Below are 24,699 nucleotides of genomic sequence, written 5' to 3'. Positions count from 1 at the left end.
TTTTACCGGTTCAAGGAGTTATCTCAAGCTTATGAAGTCCTTAGTGATCCGGATAAAAGAGAAATTTATGATCAATATGGGGTAGATGCATTTAAGGAGGGAATGGGAGGAGGTGGTGGTGGTCATAGTCCATTTGATCTTTTTAAATCATTTTTTAGCAGAGGTGGTTTTGGCGGTGAGGCTGAGAGACTCCTTGATGCATTTTGCTTTTTATTGACTAATTTTCTTAGATAAAGGTTCTCAAGTATCTGTATTTTTCAGGTGGTGGCAGCTCAATAGGAAGAAGGCTGAAGCAAGGTGAAGATAGGGTGCACTCTCTGAGGGTTTCCTTAGAGGACTTGTACAATGGAACATCCATGAAACTCTCTTTCTAGAAACATTTTGTGTGCCAAATGTAAAGGGTATGTTCTTTTACCTTAACTTTATTAGTTCGCTTGAAAGTTGTTTTTGCCTGTGTGGCCCTCACCAGTTCTCTTTTAATAGTTTGTGAGTTGCAGTTTCTTTGATGAGATTGGCTGTATTTTTCTTCATACCTCACCACCCTGTTTTTTTTTTTTTTTTATACCAGCCTGGGTTTGTTTTAAACCTTTTTGTCTAGTGTGTAGGTGGATGGACTTTTGTTTTTATATGTATGCTAATATTTCAGGAAAGGTTCAAAGAGTGGAGCCTCTGGTACATGTCATGGCTGCCAAGATTCCGGAATGAAAGTTCCAATTCAACAGATCGGATTGGGCATGGTCCAACAAATGCAGCAGCATGTGTGTCCTGAATGCAGAGGTTCAGGTTATTGACTGAAACAGATTTCTTCCCCTTTCTTCATTTTTGCTCTATTTCCATTCTGAAATGCATCTATCATGGTTGCTGGTGAGCTCATTAGTGAGAAGGATAAATGCAACCCTATGCAGAGGTAACAAGGTGACACAAGAAAAGATGGTGCTGGAGGTGCATGTTGAGAAGGGAATGCAACATGGCCAGAAAATAGTTTTTGAAGGTCAAGCTGATGAAGCTGTAAGTAAAGTCAGATTGCATTTTTTTAAAATATGAAAGATGGAAAGAAAAGATATGCTTTTTTTTCTTTTTTGTTTTTTTCTTTTTTTTTGGGGGGGGGGGGGGTACCATAGGATGCCCCTTGGACAAGATTCTAGTTTTTAAGAGTTCCAAGAACCAGCATTGTTGAGGTTTTTGTTTTCTGTTCCTGCTAACTGGTGCAAGAATGGACACATTTTATTATCAATTTTCTGAATGCCCACATTGATGCGGTTGCGACACTTCAGAATCAATTTTGTGAATGCATTTGAAGATGGTGGTTGATCTGCAATTTAATTCTTGCCATTAGACTTTAATATAATTTTTAGTTCTTCGTTGTTCCAATAATGTCTATAGTTTAACAGAATTTTCTCTTATGCAATTGCATTAAACAAAATCATATTTTTCATCATGTGATTTGCAGCCTGACTCAATTACAAGGGGATGTTGTTGTTGTATTGCAATTGAAAGAGCACCCCAATTTTGGAAGGAAATTGGATGATCTCTATGTGAAACGCACTATCAGTTTAACAGAGGCTCTTTGTGGGTATCAGTTTTCCCTTACTCATCTTGATGGTCGGCAGCTTCTTATCAAATCAAATCCTGGCAAGATCATAAAACCTGGTGTTACTTGTAAATTTATTCTTTGAATTTCATTCTTAGCTCCTCACTCTTGATCACTTGACATCCTTCTGAATTCAGGTCAGTACAAAGCAATTAATGATGAAGGAATGCCACATTATCTCAGGCCCTTCATGAAGGGCAAGCTTTATATCCGTTTTAATGTGGAGTTCCCTGACTCTGGGAGTCTATCTCCTCAGCAGTGCGAAGACACAATAATGCATGATGTCAATATGGAGGAGGAGAAAAGGCAGCACCAGCAGGAGGAGGCATATGATGAGGATGAAGAACCATCCACGTCCTGAGTGCAGTGTACCCAACAGGAAGCCATATATCACTGTTTGTCTGTCAAGCTGAATCCTGCAATGATGGGTTAGCATCGATTTATAATCTGTAGTGTGAAGACATTATTTGTTCTACATATTCGTCTTCTCAAGTTAATTATATTCGATTTATAATCTGTAGTGTTTCTAGTTAGATTCTTTACCCTCACTTTATGTTGCGTATTTATGGTTTGTGTTATCTATCTCGGTTAGTCTCATGTTTTTGACAATAAAATTAAGATGTACCAATATTCATAATAGACATAAAAAGATTCATAGATGTTTTATTGCGTGTACTATCCCAAAATTTTGGCTCATCATAATTATCATCATCTTGCCCAATCAAAACATGTGCTATGCAGTTGCGGAGTTGCAACTTATTTGTGATCAAGAGAGTGAGTTCTGGATATCTTCCCCTCAAATAATAAAGTGTTAGGTTGTTTTTGTTATGTCTGGAAATGAATTTGTGAGACCAACTAGCTAAAGACTGGTGGGATCTTCTCTAAATTCTGTTTTCTTAGTTCATTTTATGTTGGCATGCATGCCAGTGCGGAGAGAGGAGCACTCCCGGTTGATCTTTTCGTATATCTGTTTTCCTGGCTTCGTCATTTTGGTCCTGTTGTCAAGATATTTCACTGATCTTCACTATTATTTAAATTGCCTAAAGCCTTGCTTCTAAGGGATTTTCCATCATCTCGCGGCATGTTTGCTTCCTTAAATTGTTCATGATACGCATCTACTTTGAAGGCATAAACTGCTGTAAAGTCTCGAGTCACAGCCCTAAGCTAACAAGTAGTTTTGTTGCCTGTATTTGCTTTCTGATATTTCGCAGGAAGGAAGGATGCGAGGAAACATTTATATCATGTTTACTTGTGGAATATTTTTCAGTTTTGAAGAAAACAATTTCTAGTAAATCGAAAATTATAGAGAATACATCAAGTAGTTTAAAATGAGATCATGCCTAGCTAGCCTACCTGATGGGATCACCAACGCCCGAGCCAAATAGCAGCCACCTTGTAAAAATGCGTTCATTCACTTAACTCAAAGGACGTAAATGAAGAAACAAAGATGGATCCTATTTTACAAGAACTAAGAAAGTTTATTATCCAAAGATTGGGAAGTTCACTGCACGAAGGCAGCTGCTGTGCGAATTGGCTAGCTAATTATAGTCACGGTTTGGAGCTAGGAGCTCACCCTCTTAGCAACTTTCCAGACGGCATTTTCTTCTTTGATTTTTGCTGATATGGTGTGGGTATCCTTAACCAGTAGTAGCGTGTTGTTTTCTTAGTTACGGCCCGTTTACTACGACAAAAAGAAAGGATAAAGATAAAGATGGACAATGTCCATTTCTGTTGCATCCTTGATAGAAATCAACGCATGGTGTGAATTGAAAAGAGAGAACAGAATTTGCTGGAATGAATTATATTATTGATCACATCACGTATTTATACAAGAGCATTTACAGTCATTCCAATAGATTAGGAATCAATTACTGTCCTGCAGTTTATCATCCAATAGATTCTTATTCTTAACACATGGTTTTTCATAGAAAGGTCACTTAACAATAAAACAGAGAGCTTAATTATTGATACGAATAACAGAGTGACGATTTCAGTATGAGAAATGGTGCAATTTTCATGAGAAAAGCTTGGACACGGACAGTGTAAGAATTTCAGCTTCAACAATTAAAGTGTCATTCCTAACATAACCCTTGGAGACATCACGGAGATCTCCCAGTGGCATGAACTTGGGGAAACCACGTGTATGACTGGAGGAGGTAAACCAACGTGACACTGCAAGAAAAAAAAATTAGAAACTTTAGTCAATAAGAAGTTCAATAACTAAAACTGGCAAAGACGGAAAACTTTTCATGCCTGTAAGCAACCGTAGAGAACACAACTACAGTAGGCAGCATGAGTAATGTTAATTTTCCAAATATTTTTCTCGACATTACTTCTTATAAAAAAATCTCATGCATTCAAGTATATCTAACAAAAAACCTATATGGTTACTTTTTTCTTCGACATGTTTGCCATGGCGTTGGTCCAAAACTCGTAGCTTGTATTCTGCCCACACAGTTTTCTTTGGAGGAAGTTTGCCACCATCAACTAGTTGCAGGAATACAGATAGTGAATTTCCCTTTCCATCACCATATCCTTCGGGACTAACGTCTATTCTCCTGAAACAATTTGGAGAGCCAAAATTAACGTCAAAACTCAAGAAAGGTTCTGAAATAGAGACGTTTGTGATTACAAGGCAGCATACCAACTTCTGCCTCCGGCAGTAAAGGCTTTGGATAAATATGACTTCCTATCTAATTTAGAGAAATCTCTGATCTTCCATGTTAAAGAACCATTTGCAGGTTTTTTAACCATAGAAAGTAATTCCCCTTTTCCAGTTGGTTTGATAACAAAAATCTCAGCTCCAAAAACACAGCAGTCATTGAAAAGATATCCTTTAGAAGCATCATTGAATGTTTCAAGGGAAAGCAATTGATCAAAACCCCATTCGGTCTTCATCTCATGAAAACGTTTTACTGATGCATCCGATTCTACAAAACAGTGGTTCTCCATTTAAATTCAAGAACATAAAGACAGGAAAGTAAAAACATTTGCAGCGTTGCACATATTATTAGTAAAAGAATCCACCTCGGACAGTCAAATATTTGTCATTTATATGATCACGCACAAACAATTTGAATTCGGTGGTGACCTCCCACCGATGACGAAGATTGCTTGTATTTTCTATTTGCAGGTAAAGGGAAACAAAGCCTTTCCCTATTCCTTTAGTGTTTCCATTTGGGTAAAGACACAACCTCCTGGAAACAAGAAAAATTAATTATCAGTTGATGAATAGCCTACTTTGTTAAATAATACATTTGTTTTTGTTTTATTTATTAAAAGTAGAATAGTATTTTCAGTATATAATCTTTTGTATTTAGGTTAACACTTCAGAATAAACAGATTAAAGAGAATTCTAATCTTCTTCTCTTTTATGTTAGTTTTTAATTTATGTTAATCTTAATTAATAATTATCTTTCAACTGGACATTTATTTTGCACATATAGAATCAAGTATTAGTCAAAGGAAGGTGGTGAGGATCAACAAACCATTTGTAGCCTCCGGCCTCAAAAACATCAGATTCATACTTTTCGACTTTTGTCTTCAGAAGTAAGGAGAATGACTCTATCTTAAGGGTGTAATGCATTGGAGGTAGATCTCTTTTGGATCTTGTGACTCCTGAAAAAGAAAAGGAAACATTTTGGAGGCTGAAAACTCATCTATGATTAACGAGAAACCAGCGGCATGCATATCAGAATTCTTGTATGATAGGATCAACTTTTGTAGGTCATGCTATACAAAAGTGAAAAGCATCATATACATGACAGATCACTAACAGCAGACTGAAAGAAAAGAGTTCCCAAATATGAATAAGAAGCATACCCTGTCCTCCGGAGTTCATTGAATCGCACTTCTATTTCTTGTTCTCCTTTGCAGACTCGTGGCCAAAGTGGTCAATTCGACAGGGAGTCTGAACCTAAGGATGAGCAAACTAAATTGGTGATAGCATTAGCTGATAGAGTTTACTCATATAGTCAATTAGTGGCTTGAAAATTTGACAGTTAAAAAAGACCATAACTTAGTCGTGATTAATTAACAAGTAATTTTAAGGTCCAGTTGAAACAAGTTCGCATGGCTACAGGGATTAATTAACAAGTCATTTTATATTTCTTATGTTTCACTTTTATAAAGAATCACTTTATACCATATAAAAAGATAAGCACCGAAAGAACCAAGACCGGCCCATTTGGAGAACCTAATAGATAAGCTCAAGTTAGACTATTGCCTATTGACCTCCAGTCAACTGAAGTATACTGCTGCTTCGATTGTAAATTTCTAACCTCCTTCCCTTTTTTCTCCCGATCCAAGTATACGCAGGGCAATTTCTTGGACGGCCAGTACAAATAAAGACAAATTTATTCCAAGCCACTATAATATTTAGCAGTTTTATCAATAGAATTTTCCCGTCCATGTAAAGTTATCACTCCATCCCATCAATGATTTAAATATTAATGTTATTACTAGGACAGTCTCAATATTTTTGAATCTGAAAATTTATAAAATTAAAACAATATTAATTAATTGTTCACAAATTACATTTAAAGAAAAAAAAACTCGAATCAGTACAAACTTAGAAACAAACTTACATTAAAAGATCGTCCTTCCAATGTGTCTCGTACTTGTGGGTGAATTGATCCCGTTGTGAAGGGATACCGTCTCTACGTTGTGGAACCACACTGGAAGAGATAGCGTCATGAGTCGTTGCAGGTGCCTTTTCTTGATCGGCACCTAATGACACGTCATCATCGCTTCTAGAAGAACTAGCTCTGACCATGAGCTCATGACGTGATGTTGATTTTGTTATATGCATCTAGACAAATTTGATGAATAATTACATACTCAAATATGTTTTTTTTAAAAAAATCGACAGCACCTCTCCTATACTGGAGACTACCCAAATTATTCAAACCTACAAATATTGACAAGATATATGCCACAAACAAGTTGATTTTATTTTATTTATACCAAAAACAATTTATTCTTGTATATTCAACTGCCATCTATAAAAATTTAACAATAACAATTAAATTCAACAAAACAATCAAACACTCTATTATGCAATATATACAATAAAATTGAGATAAAACAATTAACATTTATTATATATTCAATTAACATTTATATGGCAAATTTAACAATAATCCATTACAATTCAACAAAACAATCAATCATTATTGCAATAAAAACAATAAAATAAGCAACAAATTAAAAAAAAAACTACAACCTTAGAAATGAAAAATGTTTACCTTAATAGTGCATTTATTGTTAGACTTTATCTATGTACAATATACAAAAACAAAAAAAGATGAAAATATATTGTTAATAAACCGAAGAAAAGATGAAAAATAAAAAATCATAACAAGCAATCAGAATCACAATACATACCTTTTAAACTTTGAAGATCAAGATAGAACGAGAAATTGAAGCACAATCACTTGAATTGAGAGGAAAAAACAAGGACCTGATTTCCGCAGCCTCCCTAGCTCCTCTAATAGTGATGGCAAGTAAGGCAACTGACAGGGCAATTGGCAGCGTAGTAGAGGGCAGAATCCACGCTCCCAATTATGCCAAACATTCGGCCATACAGCTCTTCACTGCCCTCAACTCTAGCATCGAGGCTATGTACAGTAGCCTAGTGCCAATCTGGTGCTGCGTAATATTTCCTCAACAGATATCACACCCGACATCATGACGACCTTAAAAATTTTCATGGAAAAAAACGGATTTCTGGCATCCTATTCTTGGATGGGGAATGATCTTGTTTAAGGAGTCGTCACCTGATATTATGGTCACTAGGAACCCTGACTAATTAGCAAAGATTTTATGATACAGGACTGGTTATGCAAAAGAGAAGATATTATCACTCCTTAAATGTCCTGCCTGAGGCAGGCTGCATTACTGGTTTTGTCATAAATTGCTAATATTTTGTTGGTTTACTTGAAATATTCCTAACTCTAGTGCCAGTGGATATTCAACTACGGATATTTTCAATTATGGCGTATGTAAATATTACGTTGCTATAAATTTAACTCAGTATTTTTATTTATATCTCTAACGTCAATGAAAAAATAAAATAGATTTATTTTTATACATGCATATACTTTTTACTTATTTTCTATATATATTTTTTTATTTTTTTTATTTTTAGATTGGTTCTAACACAGTCCATGTGCCTGGGCTAGACCCAACAGGCCTAGCGGGGTCACTGGCCGAAGCCAGTGACCCCGCTGGCCAGCAGGAGCCAGGAGGCACACGCAACGCGTGTGTGCACAGTGAAAGGTTAATTAAATTCAAGCTGCACAGTGACTTTGTAATGAAAAATGGAAGAGGAGGGAACGAAAAACTTACCTGATCTGCAGGCGTTGCTGGAGGCGAAAGACTGGGAATAACACTGGCTTTGGAAGAATCTCTTCTCTTCCTTTTGTTTTTTATTTGCTTTCTCCTCTGGTTTCCTCTGTTATGTGCTCCCTAGTCCTTCTTCACCGTGTTTGTTCTTTCGTCCCTGTCTTCTGTGGTTCTTACGTGTTCCTCTGTTTCTTTGAGAAGAAACAGGGGAACAACAGTCCTGCTATTCTGGTTCGTCCTTCTGGGTTGTTCTCTTGTTCTCTTTGTGTGTTTATTTCCTGGGTTTTCCTCTCTCTCTCTCTAATGATTTTTTTTTCGTGTTTTCTCCTCTGGTTTTTCTGCTCGTCTGTCCTCTGTCTCGGGTCTTTTGTCTTTGTGTTCTAGTCTCTCTGTTTTCGTTTGCCTACTGTTTTTGTGCTCTGAAGACGAAGGCGAAGCTGGGGTACTCTGGCTTTTTCTCTGGTTTTTCTTCCCCTGTTTCTGTCTCGTTTGCTTCTCTCTCTTTTTTCTTCGTTCATGTCTTTTTTTTGTCCCCCGTGTTCCTTTTTTTTCATATCCTCCCCCCACCGGTGCGCATCCCTTCTCTGGCTTTTATAGTGGGAGAATGGCATGCGTTTTCCTTGATAATGAAGACACCCAGGACCATTATTGCAGGAGTAGTGATGGCAGGGGCGCCCGTTTCTCTGGTTTGATGAGCGGAAGAAGACGAGTGGTTCTGTTTGAATTAATGCCGTTCGATGTTAATGGCCATTTGCGTTTCGATCCTTGAAGTTTTGAAAGTTTTGTACTCAAGCTCCCTGGATAAACTGTAATTGGACCCCTGGATTTTAGAAACATTTACAGAATGGTCCTTGGACTTGAATTTCTTGCAGATTTAACCCAAATCAGCCCCAAACTTTAGTATTTCTTCAATTAAGCCCCTGATTTCATAAATTAAACTAATTTCAAGTTCAATTAAGCCTCAAAACTTATCAATTCTTCAATTAATCTCTTGATTTGATTAATAAAACTAATTAAATCCCAAAACTTCCAATCATGATGCCCTTAACCCGAATCTTAATTTATTCTTTATTTATTTATTTTTATTTGTTTTTCATCATCATTTTTTTCATTTTTTTTTATCAATTTTCAGTAAATAATAATAATAGTAATAATAATAATTAAAATAAAAGGGTAAAAAATTGGATTATGACAACAGGTACTGTCGATTGGTTTTGGGACACTGGTGCAAATCAATGCGTTACGCCTGACCTTGAAGGTTTGGCTGCCTCAGAACCATATCTCAGTAATGATAATCTGCATGTTGGTGATGGTAAGGGAATCCCCGTATCTCATATCGGTCATACAAAAATATATACACCTCATTATTTTTTCACTTTGTCTAATGTTTTTTATGTTCCTGCAATTAGGGAAACATTTGCTTTTTGTTCAAAAATTTTTATCTTAATAACAATATTTATTTTGAATTTCATCCTTTTATATTTTATGCCTAGAATCTCAATACCAATAAAATCCTTCTTTCATGTCAAAGTTAAGATGATCTCTATGCTTTATCTAGGTCTTTCATCACGTCAGTTCCTCAATATACTTTATCTAGGTCTATTTATCTCCTTGCATTTCTGCTTCTACCAATGCTGAGGAGGACATTTAAATCAGTGAACAACACTATTGCTGCAGTGAAGATTCCTGAAAGAGAAATCATGCCACGTGATTAAGATAACGCAGGGCATGAAATTTTACAAGTTAATTTATATATTAAAAAGAATTGATAAAAACATGTACTAAACCCAGGATTAACTATCCATCTCTATTACGTATTTAAAGAAATTTCACCAAATACCCTGCATAGAAGCATAATTATTAAATAGATGACTAATTTGAAAAAGAGTTTACGTTAGTGGATCACCGAATGGACCAATAATGTTTTTTTTTTGTTGGTGTTGACTCGATCATTTCTTTTTTTTGGATTCGAGGAAACCTCACCTTTCAGAAAACGCATTTTATGGACCCAAATAAGTGAGTAAAATCCCAGTTGTCCCAAGATTGACTCGATCATGTTTAGACTCTAGAGTGTATTTGGATAATTTAATCGAGTTTCAAAAAAAACCTAGTTGAGTCAAAATAGTTTTTATCGAGTCAATATTTTTTCAGCTCAACTTAAAATCCAGCTTGGATTAAATTCTGAATCATAAGTTTTTCAGGTAGATTCAACGGTGAAAAATAAACACATGCAATTATTAATTGTTTGGAAAACAGGGGATGTATCGGTGGTTAGGTAATGTCTTGGCCATCGAGTATACATAAACAAATGCTGCTGAAATCTAGCTATGTGTATATATGCTTGGCATGTCCTCTCTTCTATTCACCCACTTCTTTTCAGAGACGCAGGCTAATCCTGCCTAATCTGTTTATATAAATATGATTCACCTCTCTTTAGAAAAAGATTTGTAGTCTCCAAGAAGACTTTTAGTATTTCTTAATTAAACAACAAATCCTCCATCTAGAACTTGTAATTAACTAAGTAATGCAAACAAAAAGGACTGTTCACGCATTCCTTTTTTCTTAAAAGATAAGCTCAAGTTAGACTATTGACAATTGACCTCCAGTCAACTGAAGTATACTGTTGCATCGATTGTAAATTTCTAACCTCCTTCCCTTTTTTCCTCCCGATCCAAGTAAACGTAGTAGCGTGTTGTTTCTTAGTTACGGCCCGTTTACTACGACAAAAAGAAAGGATAAAGATAAAGATAAAGATGGACAATGTCCATTTCTGTTGCATCCTTGATAGAAATCAACGCATGGTGTGAATTGAAAAGAGAGAACAGAATTTGCTGGAATGAATTATATTATTGATCACATCACGTATTTATACAAGAGCATTTACAGTCATTCCAATAGATTAGGAATCAATTACTGTCCTGCAGTTTATCATCCAATAGATTCTTATTCTTAACACATGGTTTTTCATAGAAAGGTCACTTAACAATAAAACAGCGAGGTTAATTATTGATACGAATAACAGAGTGACGATTTCAGTATGAGAAATCGTGCAATTTTCATGAGAAAAGCTTGGACACGGACAAGGTAAGAATTTCAGCTTCAACAATTAAAGTGTCATTCCTAACATAACCCTTGGAGACTTCACGGAGATCTCCCAGTGGCATGAACTTGGGGAAACCACGTGTATGACTGGAGGAGGTAAACCAACGTGACGCTGCAAGAAAAAAAATTTAGAAACTTCAGTCAATAAGAAGTTCAATAACTAAAACTGGCAAAGACGGAAAACTTTTCATGCCTGTAAGCAACCGTAGAGAACACAACTACTGTAGGCAGCATGTGTAATCTTAATTTTCCAAATATTTTTCTCGACATTACTTCTTATAAAAAATCTCATGCATTCAAGTATATCTAACAAAAAACCTATATGCATCTATCCGCTCTGCCCTTTCTTGAATTGTGATTCTTAAAGAAGGGAGAACATGTTTATTAATAAAGAAGCTGGTCTTATGGGGTGGTTTACTTGTTTTTTCGACGTGGTTGTCATGGCGTTGATCCAAAACTCGTAGCTTGTATTCTGCCCACACAGTTTTCTTTGGAGGAAGTTTACCACCATCAACTAGTTCCAGGAATACAGATAGTGAATTTCCCTTTCCATCACCATATCCTTCGGGACTAACGTCTATTCTCCTGAAACAATTTGGAGAGCCAAAATTAACGTCAAAACTCCAGAAAGGTTCTGAAATAGAAACGTTTGTGATTACAAGGCAGCATACCAACTTCTGCCTCCGGCAGTAAAGGCTTTGGATAAATATGACTTCCTATCTAATTTAGAGAAATCTCTGATCTTCCATGTTAAAGAACCATTTGCAGGTTTTTTAACCATAGAAAGTACTTCCCCTTTTCCAGTTGGTTTGATAACAAAAATCTCAGCTCCAAAAACACAGCAGTCATTGAAAAGATATCCATTAGATGCATCATTGAATGTTTCAAGGGAAAGCAATTGATCAAAACCCCATTCGGTCTTCATCTCATGAAAACGTTTTACTGATGCATCCGATTCTACAAAACAGTGGTTCTCCATTTAAATTCAAGAACATAAAGACAAGAAAGTAAAAACATTTGCAGCGTTGCACATATTATTAGTAAAAGAATCCACCTCGGACAGTCAAATATTTGTCATTTATATGATCACGCACAAACAATTTGAATTCGGTGGTGACCTCCCACCGATGACGAAGATTGCTTGTATTTTCTATTTGCAGGTAAAGGGAAACAAAGCCTTTCCCTATTCCTTTAGTGTTTCCATTTGGGTAAAGACACAACCTCCTGGAAACAAGAAAAATTAATTATCAGTTGATGAATAGCATACTTTGTTAAATAATACATTTGTTTTTGTTTTATTTATTAAAAGTAGAATAGTATTTTCAGTATATAATCTCTTTGTATTTAGGTTAACACTTCATAATAAACAGATTAAAGAGAATTCTAGTCTTCTTCTCTTTTATGTTAGTTTTTAATTTATGTTAATCTTAATTAATAATTATCTTTCAACCGGACATTTATTTTGCACATATAGAATCAAGTATTAGTCAAAGGAAGGTGGTGAGGATCAACAAACCATTTGTAGCCTCCGGCCTCAAAAACATCAGATTCATACTTTTCGACTTTTGTCTTCAGAAGTAAGGAGAATGACTCTATCTTAAGGGTGTAATGCATTGGAGGTAGATCTCTTTTGGATCTTGTGACTCCTGAAAAAGAAAAGGAAACATTTTGGAGGCTGAAAACTCATCTATGATTAACGAGAAACCAGCGGCATGCATATCAGAATTCTTGTATGATAGGATCAACTTTTGTAGGTCATGCTATACAAAAGTGAAAAGCATCATATACATGACAGATCACTAACAGCAGACTGAAAGAAAAGAGTTCCCAAATATGAATAAGAAGCATACCCTGTCCTCCGGAGTTCATTGAATCGCACTTCTCTTTCTTGTTCTCCTTTGCAGACTCGTGGCCAAAGTGGTCAATTCGACAGGGAGTCTGAACCTAAGGATGAGCAAACTAAATTGGTGATAGCATTAGCTGATAGAGTTTACTCATATAGTCAATTAGTGGCTTGAAAATTTTGACAGTTAAAAAGACCATAACTTCGTCGTGATTAATTAACAAGTAATTTTAAGGTCCAGTTGAAACAAGTTCACATGGCTACAGGGATTAATTAACAAGTCATTTTATATTTCTTATGTTTCACTTTTATAAAGAATCACTTTATACCATATAAAAAGATAAGCACGGAAAGAGCCAAGACCGGCCCGTTTGGAGAACCTAATAGATAAGCTCAAGTTAGACTATTGCCTATTGACCTCCAGTCAACTGAAGTATACTGTTGCTTCGATTGTAAATTTCTAACCTCCTTCCCTTTTTTCTCCCGATCCAAGAAAACGAAGGGCAATTTCTTCGACGGCCAGTACACAAAAAGACAAATTTATTCCAAGCCATGAGCAGTTTTACCAATGAAGTTTTGCCATCCACATAAAATTATCACTCCATCCCATCAACAATTTCAATCCAATGTTATTACTAGGATGGGTCAATATTTATAAACCTGAAAATCAATAAAATTAAAATAATATTAATTAGTTGTTCACAAATTACATTAAAAGAAAAAAAAACTCAAATCAATACAAACTTCAAAACAAATTTACATTAAAAGGTCATCCTTTCAATGTGCCTCATACTTGCGGGTGAATTGATCCCGCTGTGAAGGGACACAGCCTCTACATTGTGGAACCGCACTGGAAGAGGTAGCGTCGTAAGTCATTGCAGGTGCCTCTTCTTGGTCAGCACTTAATGACACATCATCATCGCTGCTAGAAGAACTAGCTCTGGCCATGAGCTCATGACCTGATGTTGATTTTGTTTTATGCATCTACACAAATTTGATGAATAATTACACAATCACATATGTTTTTTTAAAAAAAAATCGACAGAATCTCTCCTATACTAGAGACTACCCAAATTAATCAAACCTACAAATATTGACAAGATATATACCACAAACCGGTTGATATTATTTTATTTATACCAAAAATAATTTATTCTTGTATATTCAACTGCCATCTATATAAATTTAACAATAACAATTAAATTCAATAAAACAATCAAATACTCTATTATGCAATATATACAATAAAATTGAGATAAAAAATTAAATTTATTATATATTCAATTAACATTTATATGGAAAATTTAAAAATAATCCATTAAAATTCAACAAAACAATCAATCATTAGCAATAAAAACAATAAAATATGCAAGTTAAAAAAACAAAACTACAAACTTTAAGAATGAAAAATGCTTACTTTAATAGTGCATTTATTTTTAGACTTTATCTACGAACAATACAAAAAAAAATAAAAATATACTGTTAATAAACCGAAGAAAAGATGAAATATAGAAAATCATAACAAGTGAGGAGAATCACAATACATACCTTTTAAACTTTGAAGATCAAGATAGAATGAGAAATTGAAGCACAATCACTTGAATTGAGAGGAAAAAACAAGAAGTGATCGAAGAAAATTGAACGAAAGGAAAAAATGAATTGAAGGGGCTCTTGTTGGGATTTATACTGTGTTTTTACCGACGGATTGACCGATGGACTATTAAATAATATTTCTAATTAATCCATCGGTGATTCTCTTAGTGAATTCACCTTGAAATTTTCATTTCTCTCTAAAATTTTCAAAAAAACCCTTCGGAATTTTCGCAATCCATTGCTAATTCCCCCGCTAATGTGAAATAGTACACACGATCAGAGATGCATTAATTACTCATGCTTTAAAATTCACATTCCATCTGTAATTCCCTTGGTAACCTGCAACTAACACAAAGGACTTTAATTGACATCACCGACTTGGGAGGTGAACAGTTCCATTTGCCTCTGGATAACATCGACGGATAAAAAACCGTTGGTGTTTCCATTGGTGATGTGTGAACATTTCCCGTTGCCTTTGTAAAACATCGACGAACAAGAAATCGTGGGTGTTTATTATAGAATGTATATGTCTGAATAGGAAATTAATGTAAGATTATTCCAATGTTGTAATCCCTACAGTTACTGCCGTGTTCTACCACATGTATATGAATAAGAAAGGTTGGCTAAGGCACAACCTAAGCCATTCTATTATTCTCAACTTGGTATCAGAGCCCTAAACAAATTAAAACACTTTCTCTTCTCTCTGCTATGGACTTCTCATCCCAGCCACAAGTTGCCTCCCTACGTACAGCACCAGCGGTGCCGGCTTCCTCTTCTACCGCAGCCCCTGCCTCCTCCAACTCCTATGTTCTGTCGTGGCCACAGCCTACAGATGGGGGCGTGGCCCCTGTTCAACCCAACCAATTCTCCTCTGCTACAACCTTTCTCTTCTACTGCTGCTACTGCAGATTCTGTCGCCAACATTGTCTCCCTCTCCCACACTCACCAAGTCATCTCTCTCAAGTTAACAAACACCAATTATCTATATTGGCGAATGCAGATAAAGCCATATCTCCTAGGTCAAGGAGTTTTTGGCTTTGTTGATGGTTCAAACTGTTGTCCCTCTCCATATGTTCTTACTGTTGATGGTACCTCTCTTCAGGTAAATCAGTTCTTTCTTCGTTGGAAACAACAGGACCAACTCATTCTAAGTGCTTTGCTTTCTTCTCTATCCGTGGAAGTTCTCCATCTTGTTGTTGACCGACAAACTTCAAGTTCTGTTTGGCGCCCACTTAAGCAAGCTCCAGCTTCCATATCTAATTCGTGTATTATGCAACTTCATGGCTCCCTTTAAGTTCTTCGGCAAGGTGATGAGTCGATAACTCAGTTTATGCAAAAGGCTAAGGCGTTATTTGATGAATTAACTACTACTGGTCGGCCAGTATCGCTGGAGGATTTCTACTTATATGTGTTTTGTGGCCTTCGAAGAGAGTTTAAGGACTTAGTAACAAGTCTTGTGACCAAAACAAAGCCTCTCTCGTATGCTGATCTTCATAGTCATCTTCTAACACATGAATTCCTTCACAAAACGCCCCTTTCATCCATAGGGTCTACTGTCATCAATACACCTGTGTTGCCCACGCCCAACACCCCTCCTACAGTTTTCTTTTCTCACCGCCAGTCTCCTGGCAATTTTGCACGTATAGAATCAAGTATTAGTCAAAGGAAGGTGGTGAGGATCAACAAACCATTTGTGGCCTCCGGCTTCAAAAACATCAGATTCATACTTTTCGACTTTTGTCTTCAGAAGTAAGGAGAATGACTCTATCTTAAGGGAGTAATGCATTGGAGGTAGATCTCTTTCGGATCTTTTGACTCCTGAAAAAGAAAAGGAAACAATTTGGAGGCTGAAAACACATCTATGATTAACGAGAAACCAGCGGCATGCATATCAGAATTCTTGTATGATAGGATCAACTTTTGTAGGTCATGATATACAAAAGTGAAAAGCATCATATACATGACAGATCACTAACAACAAACCGAAAGAAAAGAGTTCCAAAATATGAATAAGAAGCATACCATGCATGTCCTCCGGAGCTCATAGAATCGCAGTTCTCTTTCTTGTTCTCCATTGCAGAATACGTAATGTGACTCATGGCCAAAGGGATCAATTAGACAGAAAGCCTGAACCTAAGGATGAGCAAACTAAATTGGTGATAGCATTGCCTGATGGAGTTTACTTATATAGAAAATTGACAGATGTAGACATTAGACTAATAAATGATCAACTTGAAAATTTTGACAGTTAAAAAATACCATAGCTTAAACATTGATTAATTAACAAGTCATTTTAAGGTCCAGTTGAAACAAGTTCACATGGCTATAGGGATTAATTAACAAGTAATTTTAAAGTCAGCCTGAGCCAAGTTCACAGGGCTATAGGATAATCAGAGAATAAAATGAAAGGGTCTGAAACATTGACAAATAAATAAAATTCGTTCACAAAGCAGATGAACAATAATCGATTAAACAACGATTTTGAAGAGCTGGAAGGAATAGAGAACTTGATCTATTTTTTAAATAGATCAAGTTGTTGACAGGTTCTATAGTTGATTACTAGAAAGCAATTCGTTTAAGTGTTTCATCAATGATTGATTATAAGGGAGTGAATAGAGGACTAATGTCATAGAATATTGAGTTTCACACCAGGCAAGTATCCAGGCGCATTTCACCCGAAGAACATAGGAGAAAAAAGGATTAGATAGGGAAAGTCGACCGCTCAAAATCAACTGTCCAATCTTGTCCAAAATAAAAACAAGAAGCATACCAAGTCCGCTGGAGCTCATAGAATCGCAGAACTTGTTCTTGTTCTCCATTGTAGAATACGTACTGTGACTCGTGGCCAAAGTGATCAATTAGACAGAGATCCTGAACCTAAGGATGGGCAAACCACATGGGTGATTGCATGCATTACCTGATAGAGTTTACTTTTATAAAAACAGACAAGTCTAGACATCAAACATATAAAATGATCAACTTGAAAATTTTGATAGTTAAAGAAAGACCATAACTTAATCGTGATTAATTAACAGTTCATTTAAAGTCTTTGAGACAAGTTCACATGGCTATGGGACAATCAGAGAATAAGATGAACGAATCCGAAACTTCGACATCACATTCACAAATAAATGAAAGTCGTTCCACACAGTAGATGAACAATAATGAATAAAACAGGGATTGTGAAGAGTTAGGTGAGGGATTTTGTTTGATCTTGAAAGTAAATATGATTTTTTATTTTTCTAAAAAACAGAGAAATTATACTACTAGTTGGGAATTAATTAATCGATTGAATTAAATGAATTAGTCAATTATGATGTCGTTCCACACAGTAGATGAACAATAATGGATGAAACAGAGATTGTGAAGAGTTAGGTGATGGATTTTGTTTGATCATGTTCATGTTATGTTGATATTGAAAGTAAACATGATTTATATTTTTCTGATAAAAAAAATTGTTCTACTAGTTGAAAATTAATTAATCGATTGAATTAAATGAATTAGTTAATTAATTCAGAAACGATTGACTAATTAAGTCTGTAAAATTATTTTTGCCTGTTTAAAATTGGTTATTTTAGGTAGTTTAATTCATTAATTGTCTAAAATTTTAAACTTATAAATAGACTTGTAATTAGAAGTATAGAATATATGTATAAAAAAAAGAAAATATGTATAGAAAAGAAAAACACTTAATAAAACTTTCTTTCCTCTCAAATATTCTTTTTGTTTTTTATTTTTATTTTTTCATAAATTACTACCACACTAAATTTCTTCCGAGACTTGATTTAAATGCCCGGAGATTTTACTTTTAATGAATGAAAGGAGAGTCATTTAAGGAGAAATTTTATGGTATTTTATAAATAAAATAGAAAAGCACAATGTATCTAACTCAAAGAAGATGGAAAGAAAATCAAGATGGATGACGTTCATTAATTACATAATGTGGTGCATCTTCATTAGGAAGTTATAATGATGCTCTAGAATCCAGCATGCCGGGAACTGGCGTCTCGTTGTGTTTGGAACCCAAACGAAATTAGCTTGTTTGTTTATGTTTATTTATGCGTTTTGAGTTGTTTTGAGTTATGGTTAAAATAAAAGGCAGTTAAAGTAATATTTTTAGTTTAAACTGTAGTTTAAAATGTATAAAAAAACGCATAGATAAACACGTTTTATTATATTTTTCTAAAAAAATAATCGGATTTTTTCACTAACTGAAGGTGTGATAGTAAAGTCTAAGATTATGTTTGATATTGTAGTCTATTCAGTGACGGAGGGAGGGGGGGGGGGCCGGGAGGGGGGGGGGCTGGCAGGGGCCCCGGCCCCTGCAAGAAAATGCCCCTCCCTTGTATTTGTAATAATGAAATTTTTTCTTGGCCCCCCAATTTATAGTTTGGCCCTCCCTAATGTTTTTCTCTTGCTCCGCCCCTGAGTCTATTCATGATTTTTTTAAAATAGCTTTAAATTAATTATTTTTTATATTTTGTAATTGTTTTAATATTTTGATATCAGAAATAAATTTTAAATAAATATTATTTTAATATATTTCAAAAATAATTTTAAAAAACCATATGTATTATATTATTCACGAAAGTTAAGTTTTATAACGAGACTTCACACGTGATTAAATACAAAGACAACCCTATCATAGAAAAAAACTAGTATATTGGTCAACGCTCCGCAACGGGTCAATATCATTTTTTTTCAAATGTCAAAAAAAATATTGAGTATAAAGAATGGTTTAAGTCCGTTAGGTTTGTATCCATGTCATATCAAGATCCAAGCGACTTGGCCATGTCAGACCCAAGCATTTTGAATCTGGAGGTCATGCCAAACACAAGAGCCTTCCAGACCTAAGGCAGTCATGCTTAATTAATTTTTTTATAATAATAATAACAACAACAACAATAATTTTTAATTTTACCCTTTAAATTAAATTTATGGTTTTTTTCGATAGTAATAATATTTTTTTAAAAATTTATTAATAATTATATTAATAATAATATTAAACATGTCTAACCTAAGTTCTTATAATTTTTAATTTTACCTTTCAATTCAAATTTATGGCTTTTCTTCAATAGTAATAATATTTTTTAAAAAAACTTTATTAATAATTATATTAATAATATTAACAATAATAATAATTTCTAATTTTACCCTCCAAATAAAATTTATGGTTTTTTCAATAGTAATAATATTTTTTTAAAAAAATATTAATAATTATATTATTAATAATAAATATAATAATATTTATAATATTAATAATATTATTATTAAACATGCCCAACCCAAGTTTAAGTGGGTCTGACATGTTTTCAAATTAAATTTATGGTTTTTTTATATTAATAATATTTTTTTTCAAATTTATTAAGAATTATATTAATAATAATAATAATAATAATAAATATAATAATATTAAACATGCCTAATTCAAGTTTAAGTGGATCTGGCATGCTTCCCGGACCCACGGTGGTTGGGTCTGGTCAGCATGTCAGACTCATGAATATTAGGTTTGACAAAAATATTAGACACGTTTTCTTTCCTCTCCTTTTTTTTTTCTCTTCATCCCCTCAAAAATCACGCTAAATATTTAGAATTTTAGAGTTGTCTTTGAACTATTTCGATAATAATAATAAAAAAAAAACCTTCAATCTAAAGGTTAAAATTTTATGTCATGAAGGACCAATCAGTATTTATATTATAGTCTAAAAAACACCAACGAATCATTCTATTTTTAATCATTCTTTTAATATTAAATATATCCTATAAAAAAAAAACTCACCATTAACTACATATTTAACAAGTTTTATTTATAAGACTGCTCTAATCCATAATTATCTCAATTTTGATGAACAATAAAAAGATAAAAGTTTAGTTTTCTTCATAATTATCTTCCCGCGTGCCAACAGTGCCATCCTATTCTAGAAAGGAAACACTAATTATAACAATTAACGACTTCCCTCGCTCCCGGTCCATTCCGATTTCCCAAGTTCTTTCTTATAGTAGCCAGCATCAGCAACACATAGAGAGAGATGTTAAAAAGCTCTAGCAAGGGACCTTATAAATTCCCCTCTCTTTCGCTTAATTCTTTCCACTTTCTCTCTCTACCTGAAGTAAACGAAGCGACAACGTCCTCTTGCGTTTAACTGGTAATTTATAATTTATTTACAATCTTCTTTTCTTTTTTTGTTTTGATCTGTTCTAGTTGGATAATTGTTTTGTGATAATCGATTCTGTCGTTTCGTGTCTCAATTTCTGATTTCCGAGGCTGGAAAGTTAAAAAGTTGCTATTTTTTTTGTTGTTGTTAGGTTTTCTTAATGGTTAGTTTTGGCTAATCGAGGCTAGATTGTTTGCATTCAGTAACAAAAGCAGTAATTTTGAATGCAGCGCACTGAATTTCGAGCTAAAAAGGGGGTTAATTTTGTTAAGTTTTGGCTAACCGAAGCTAGATTGTTTGCATTCAGTAACAAAAGCAGCAATTTTGAGTGCAGCACAGCAAATTCCGAGCTAAAAGGACGGTTTGTTTTTGTTAATTTTGTTAAGTTTTGGCTAATTGAGGGTTATTAATTTTGTGTATTGGTTAGAGAACTTTAAGTTAAGATGTCTAAAAGATATTGGCAACTGAAAGTGATTGGAGTGTACGACTGAAGTGCAAGGTTTATAGCGCATACATGTGTTCTTCTGCGTGTACGATTAAGTATCGCTAGTTGGTGAGGGCTTGGCCTTTATTTTTTTCTCCCTCGGAACATGAGTTTTTTTTATGTTAGGCTAGAGTTTGATGATTTCATGTGTGGATGATTATTCTTGATGTCCTGACTTGACCTAGCTTTGGAACAGCATTGTTGAGGTGTTGTAATCATGTATGGGCGTAGTGTTCCGAGGATGTGTAAAAACACCAAGTATTTTGAGGTTCTTGGCGTGTCAAAAAGTGCAAGTCAAGATGAACTGAAGAGGGCTTATAGGAAAGCTGCCATAAAGAATCATCCTGATAAAGGTGGAGATCCTGAATAGGTAGTTTATTAAAAACCGCTTTATTTGAGTTGTGCAAGGAGTATGTGATGCCCATTCGGCTCTGAACCATATTTGAGTTGTGCCTGGTAGCCAAGTGCTAGAGGCGCTCACATCTGCGTCTGGCCGAGGCAAGGGTGCATTGGAGTCATGACTTGTCAATCACATCATGATGATTCTACATGAATAGTTGCTGTCATGGTTTTTCAGTTCTTTCTTTTTAAACCTCTGGGTGCTTGTTTGCTATGGTTGTGGATGCTATTTGCTTTTAGGAAGTCATAACTTTTATTTCGTATTATAACTAAAACTAGGTTGCAAAAATATCGATTTCACTTTAGGAAAGTCTGAATGTCTACGATCCATGTACAAGAAATATGTGACATGTAAAGATTAAAAATTTGGTTGAAGACCATGCATGGATCTCTGGGTGTTGAATTTCCTTCATCATCAAGATAAAAACACAGTGCTAACAAGTTTGCAATGGTTTGTGTTTTGTTACAATCATCTATTTATCAACTTCTAGTGCTATTGTTGCAAAATCTGAAAGTAAAGGTGTTCATTAGCATAGTGTGATTGATCTAGTCTGTTTATGTGTGCCTTCTGACGCTCATCTATTGATAATTTTTTACCGGTTCAAGGAGTTATCTCAAGCTTATGAAGTCCTTAGTGATCCAGATAAAAGAGAAATTTATGATCAATATGGTGTAGATGCACTTAAGGAGGGAATGGGAGGAGGTGGTGGTGGTGGTGGTCATAGTCCATTTGATCTTTTTAAATCATTTTTTAGCAGAGGTGGTTTTGGCGGTGAGGCTGAAAGACTCTTGATGCATTTTGCTTTTTATTGACTAATTTTCTTAGATAAAGGTTCTCAAGTATCTTATTTTTCAGGTGGTGGAAGCTCAAGAGGAAGAAGGCTGAAGCAAGGTGAAGATGGAGTGCATTCTCTGAGGGTTTCCTTAGAGGACTTGTACAATGGAACATCCATGAAACTCTCTTTCTAGAAACATTTTGTGTGCCAAATGTAAAGGGTATGTTCTTTTACCTTAACTTTATTAGTTCGCTTGAAAGTTGTTTTTGCCCGTGTGGCCCTCGCCAGTTCTCTTTTAATAGTTTGCAAGTTGCAGTTTCATTGATAAGATTGGCTGTATTTTTCTTCATACCTCACCACCCTGTTTTTTTTTTTTTATATACCAGCCTGGGTTTGTTTTAAACCTTTTTGTCTAGTGTGTAGGTGGATGGACTTTTGTTTTTATATGTATGCTAATATTTCAGGAAAGGTTCAAAGAGTGGAGCCTCTGGGACATGTCATGGCTGCCAAGATTCCGGAATGAAAGTTCCAATTCAACAGATCGGATTGGGCATGGTCCAACAAATGCAGCAGCATGTGTGTCCTGAATGCAGAGGTTCAGGTTATTAACTGAAACAGATTTCTTCCTCTTTCTTCATTTTTGCTCTGTTTCCATTCTGAAATGCATCTATCATGGTTGCAGGTGAGCTCATTAGTGAGAAGGATAAATGCCCCCCCATGCAGAGGTAACAAGGTGACACAAGAAAAGATGGTGCTGGAGGTGCATGTTGAGAAGGGAATGCATCATGGCCAGAAAATAGTTTTTGAAGGTCAAGCTGATGAAGCTGGAAGTAAAGTCAGATTGCATTTTTAAAAAAAATGAAAGATGGAAAGAAAAGATAAGCTTTTTTTTTTTCTTTTTTTTTTTTTTGGGGGGGGGGGGGGGGGGGTTACCATAGGATGCCCCTTGGACAAGATTTTAGTTTTAAAAGAACCAGCATTGTTGAGGTTTTTGTTTTCTGTTCCTGCTAACTGGTGCAAGAATGGACACATTTTATTATCAATTTTCAGCCTGACTCAATTACAAGGGGATGTTGTTGTTGTATTGCAATTGAAAGAGCACCCCAATTTTGAACGGAAATTGGATGATCTCTATGTGAAATGCACTACCAGTTTAACAGAGGTTTTGTGTATCAGTTTTCCCTTACTCATCTTGATGGTCGGCAGCTTCTATCAAATCAAATCCTGGCGAGACCATAAAACCTGGTGTTACTTGTAAATTTATTCTTTGAATTTCATTCTTAGCTCCTCACTCTTGATCACTTGACATCCTTCTGAATTCAGGTCAGTACAAAGCAATTAATGATGAAGGAATGCCACATTATCTCAGGCCCTTCATGAAGGGCAAGCTTTATATCCGTTTTAATGTGGAGTTCCCTGACTCTGGGAGTCTATCCCCTCAGCAATGCGAAGAGACAATAATGCATGATGTCAATATGGAGGAGGAGAAAAGGCACAAACAGCAGCAGCACCAGCAGCAGGAGGCATATGATGAGGATGAAGAACCATCCACGTCCTGAGTGCAGTGTACCAACATTAAGCCATTTATTACTGTTTCTCTGTCAAGCTGAATTCTGCAACGATGGGTTAGCATCGATTTATAATCTGTAGTGTAAAGACATAATTTGTTTCACATATTCGTCTTCTCAAGCTAATTATATTCGATTTATAATCTGTAGTGTTTCTGTTGATAATAGTATATAAAGAACTGAATGTTGATGATAACTAGAAAAACAAAGAACAGAGAACTTGCAGCAAAGAACAAAGGCCAAAATGTTTTTCATAGAATACTGCCATTCCTTAGCTTTTATTTATAAATGAAATCAATTACAATATAATTAAGAAACTTAACTAACATAAACTTTTTCATTTAAAGAGCTATGTAACTTATCTAAATAGTTACATATCTAAATAAGTTTCAAATATTAAGAAGTTTCAAATATTAAGAAGTAAACAATATTAAGATAATAATGTTATTAACAAATAAATATTAATGAAAAATAACATATGGCTGAGACATTAATTTCAGCTTTGATGTCATAACTTAGATTCTTTACCCTCACTTTATGTTGTGTATTTATGGTTGGTGTTATTTATCTCCTGTTAGTCTCAAGTTTTTGACAATAAAATTAAGATGTACCCATATTCATAATAGACATAAAAAGATTCATAGATGTTTTATTGCGTGTACTATCCCAAAATTTTGGCTCGTCATAATTATCATCATCTTGCCCTATCAAATCATGTGCTATGCAGTTGCGGAGTTGCAACTTATTTGTGATCAAGAGAGTGAGTTCTGGATATCTTCCCCTCAAATAAGAAAGTGTTGGCTTGTTTTTGTTATGTCTGGAAATGAATTTGTGAGACCAACT

General features: G+C 34.9%; 2 protein-coding genes and 2 pseudogenes across 3 annotated transcripts; 2 read left to right on the top strand and 2 right to left on the bottom strand.

The window, feature by feature from the left end:
* The first annotated feature begins 9 nt into the window (after positions 1-9).
* LOC133683024 (dnaJ protein homolog 1-like) lies at positions 10-2,277 on the top strand (annotated as a pseudogene).
* Positions 2,278-3,376: 1,099 nt separating this feature from the next.
* LOC133681774 (MATH domain and coiled-coil domain-containing protein At2g05420-like) lies at positions 3,377-5,653 on the bottom strand. Of its 2 annotated transcripts, none has more exons than XM_062104905.1 (6): positions 5,414-5,653; positions 5,080-5,209; positions 4,619-4,788; positions 4,236-4,521; positions 3,971-4,149; positions 3,377-3,763 (listed from the first exon to the last, which is right to left on the bottom strand). In XM_062104905.1, exons 1-6 carry the CDS (start codon positions 5,430-5,432, stop codon positions 3,606-3,608), a joined length of 942 nt encoding a protein of 313 aa, XP_061960889.1. In that variant the 5' UTR covers positions 5,433-5,653; the 3' UTR covers positions 3,377-3,605. The 2 variants fall into 2 exon arrangements, with proteins under 2 accessions (XP_061960889.1, XP_061960890.1); XM_062104906.1 differs by having other exon boundaries at positions 3,983-4,149; positions 5,414-5,649.
* Positions 5,654-10,763: 5,110 nt separating this feature from the next.
* Positions 10,764-16,642, bottom strand: LOC133683023 (uncharacterized). The gene is made up of 9 exons (XM_062106540.1): positions 16,497-16,642; positions 16,129-16,292; positions 13,668-13,865; positions 12,889-12,982; positions 12,555-12,684; positions 12,093-12,262; positions 11,710-11,995; positions 11,457-11,623; positions 10,764-11,150 (listed from the first exon to the last, which is right to left on the bottom strand). The coding sequence occupies exons 1-9, from the start codon at positions 16,501-16,503 to the stop codon at positions 10,993-10,995; spliced, it is 1,374 nt and encodes a 457-aa protein (XP_061962524.1). The 5' UTR covers positions 16,504-16,642; the 3' UTR covers positions 10,764-10,992.
* A 4,688-nt stretch (positions 16,643-21,330) lies between these two features.
* On the top strand, positions 21,331-23,999 carry LOC133683022 (dnaJ protein homolog 2-like; annotated as a pseudogene).
* Positions 24,000-24,699: the final 700 nt, after the last annotated feature.

Source organism: Populus nigra, chromosome 2 (genome assembly GCF_951802175.1).
Source record: "Populus nigra chromosome 2, ddPopNigr1.1, whole genome shotgun sequence".
NCBI lineage: Eukaryota > Viridiplantae > Streptophyta > Magnoliopsida > Malpighiales > Salicaceae > Populus > Populus nigra.
This window is presented reverse-complemented; position numbering and strand designations above follow the sequence as displayed.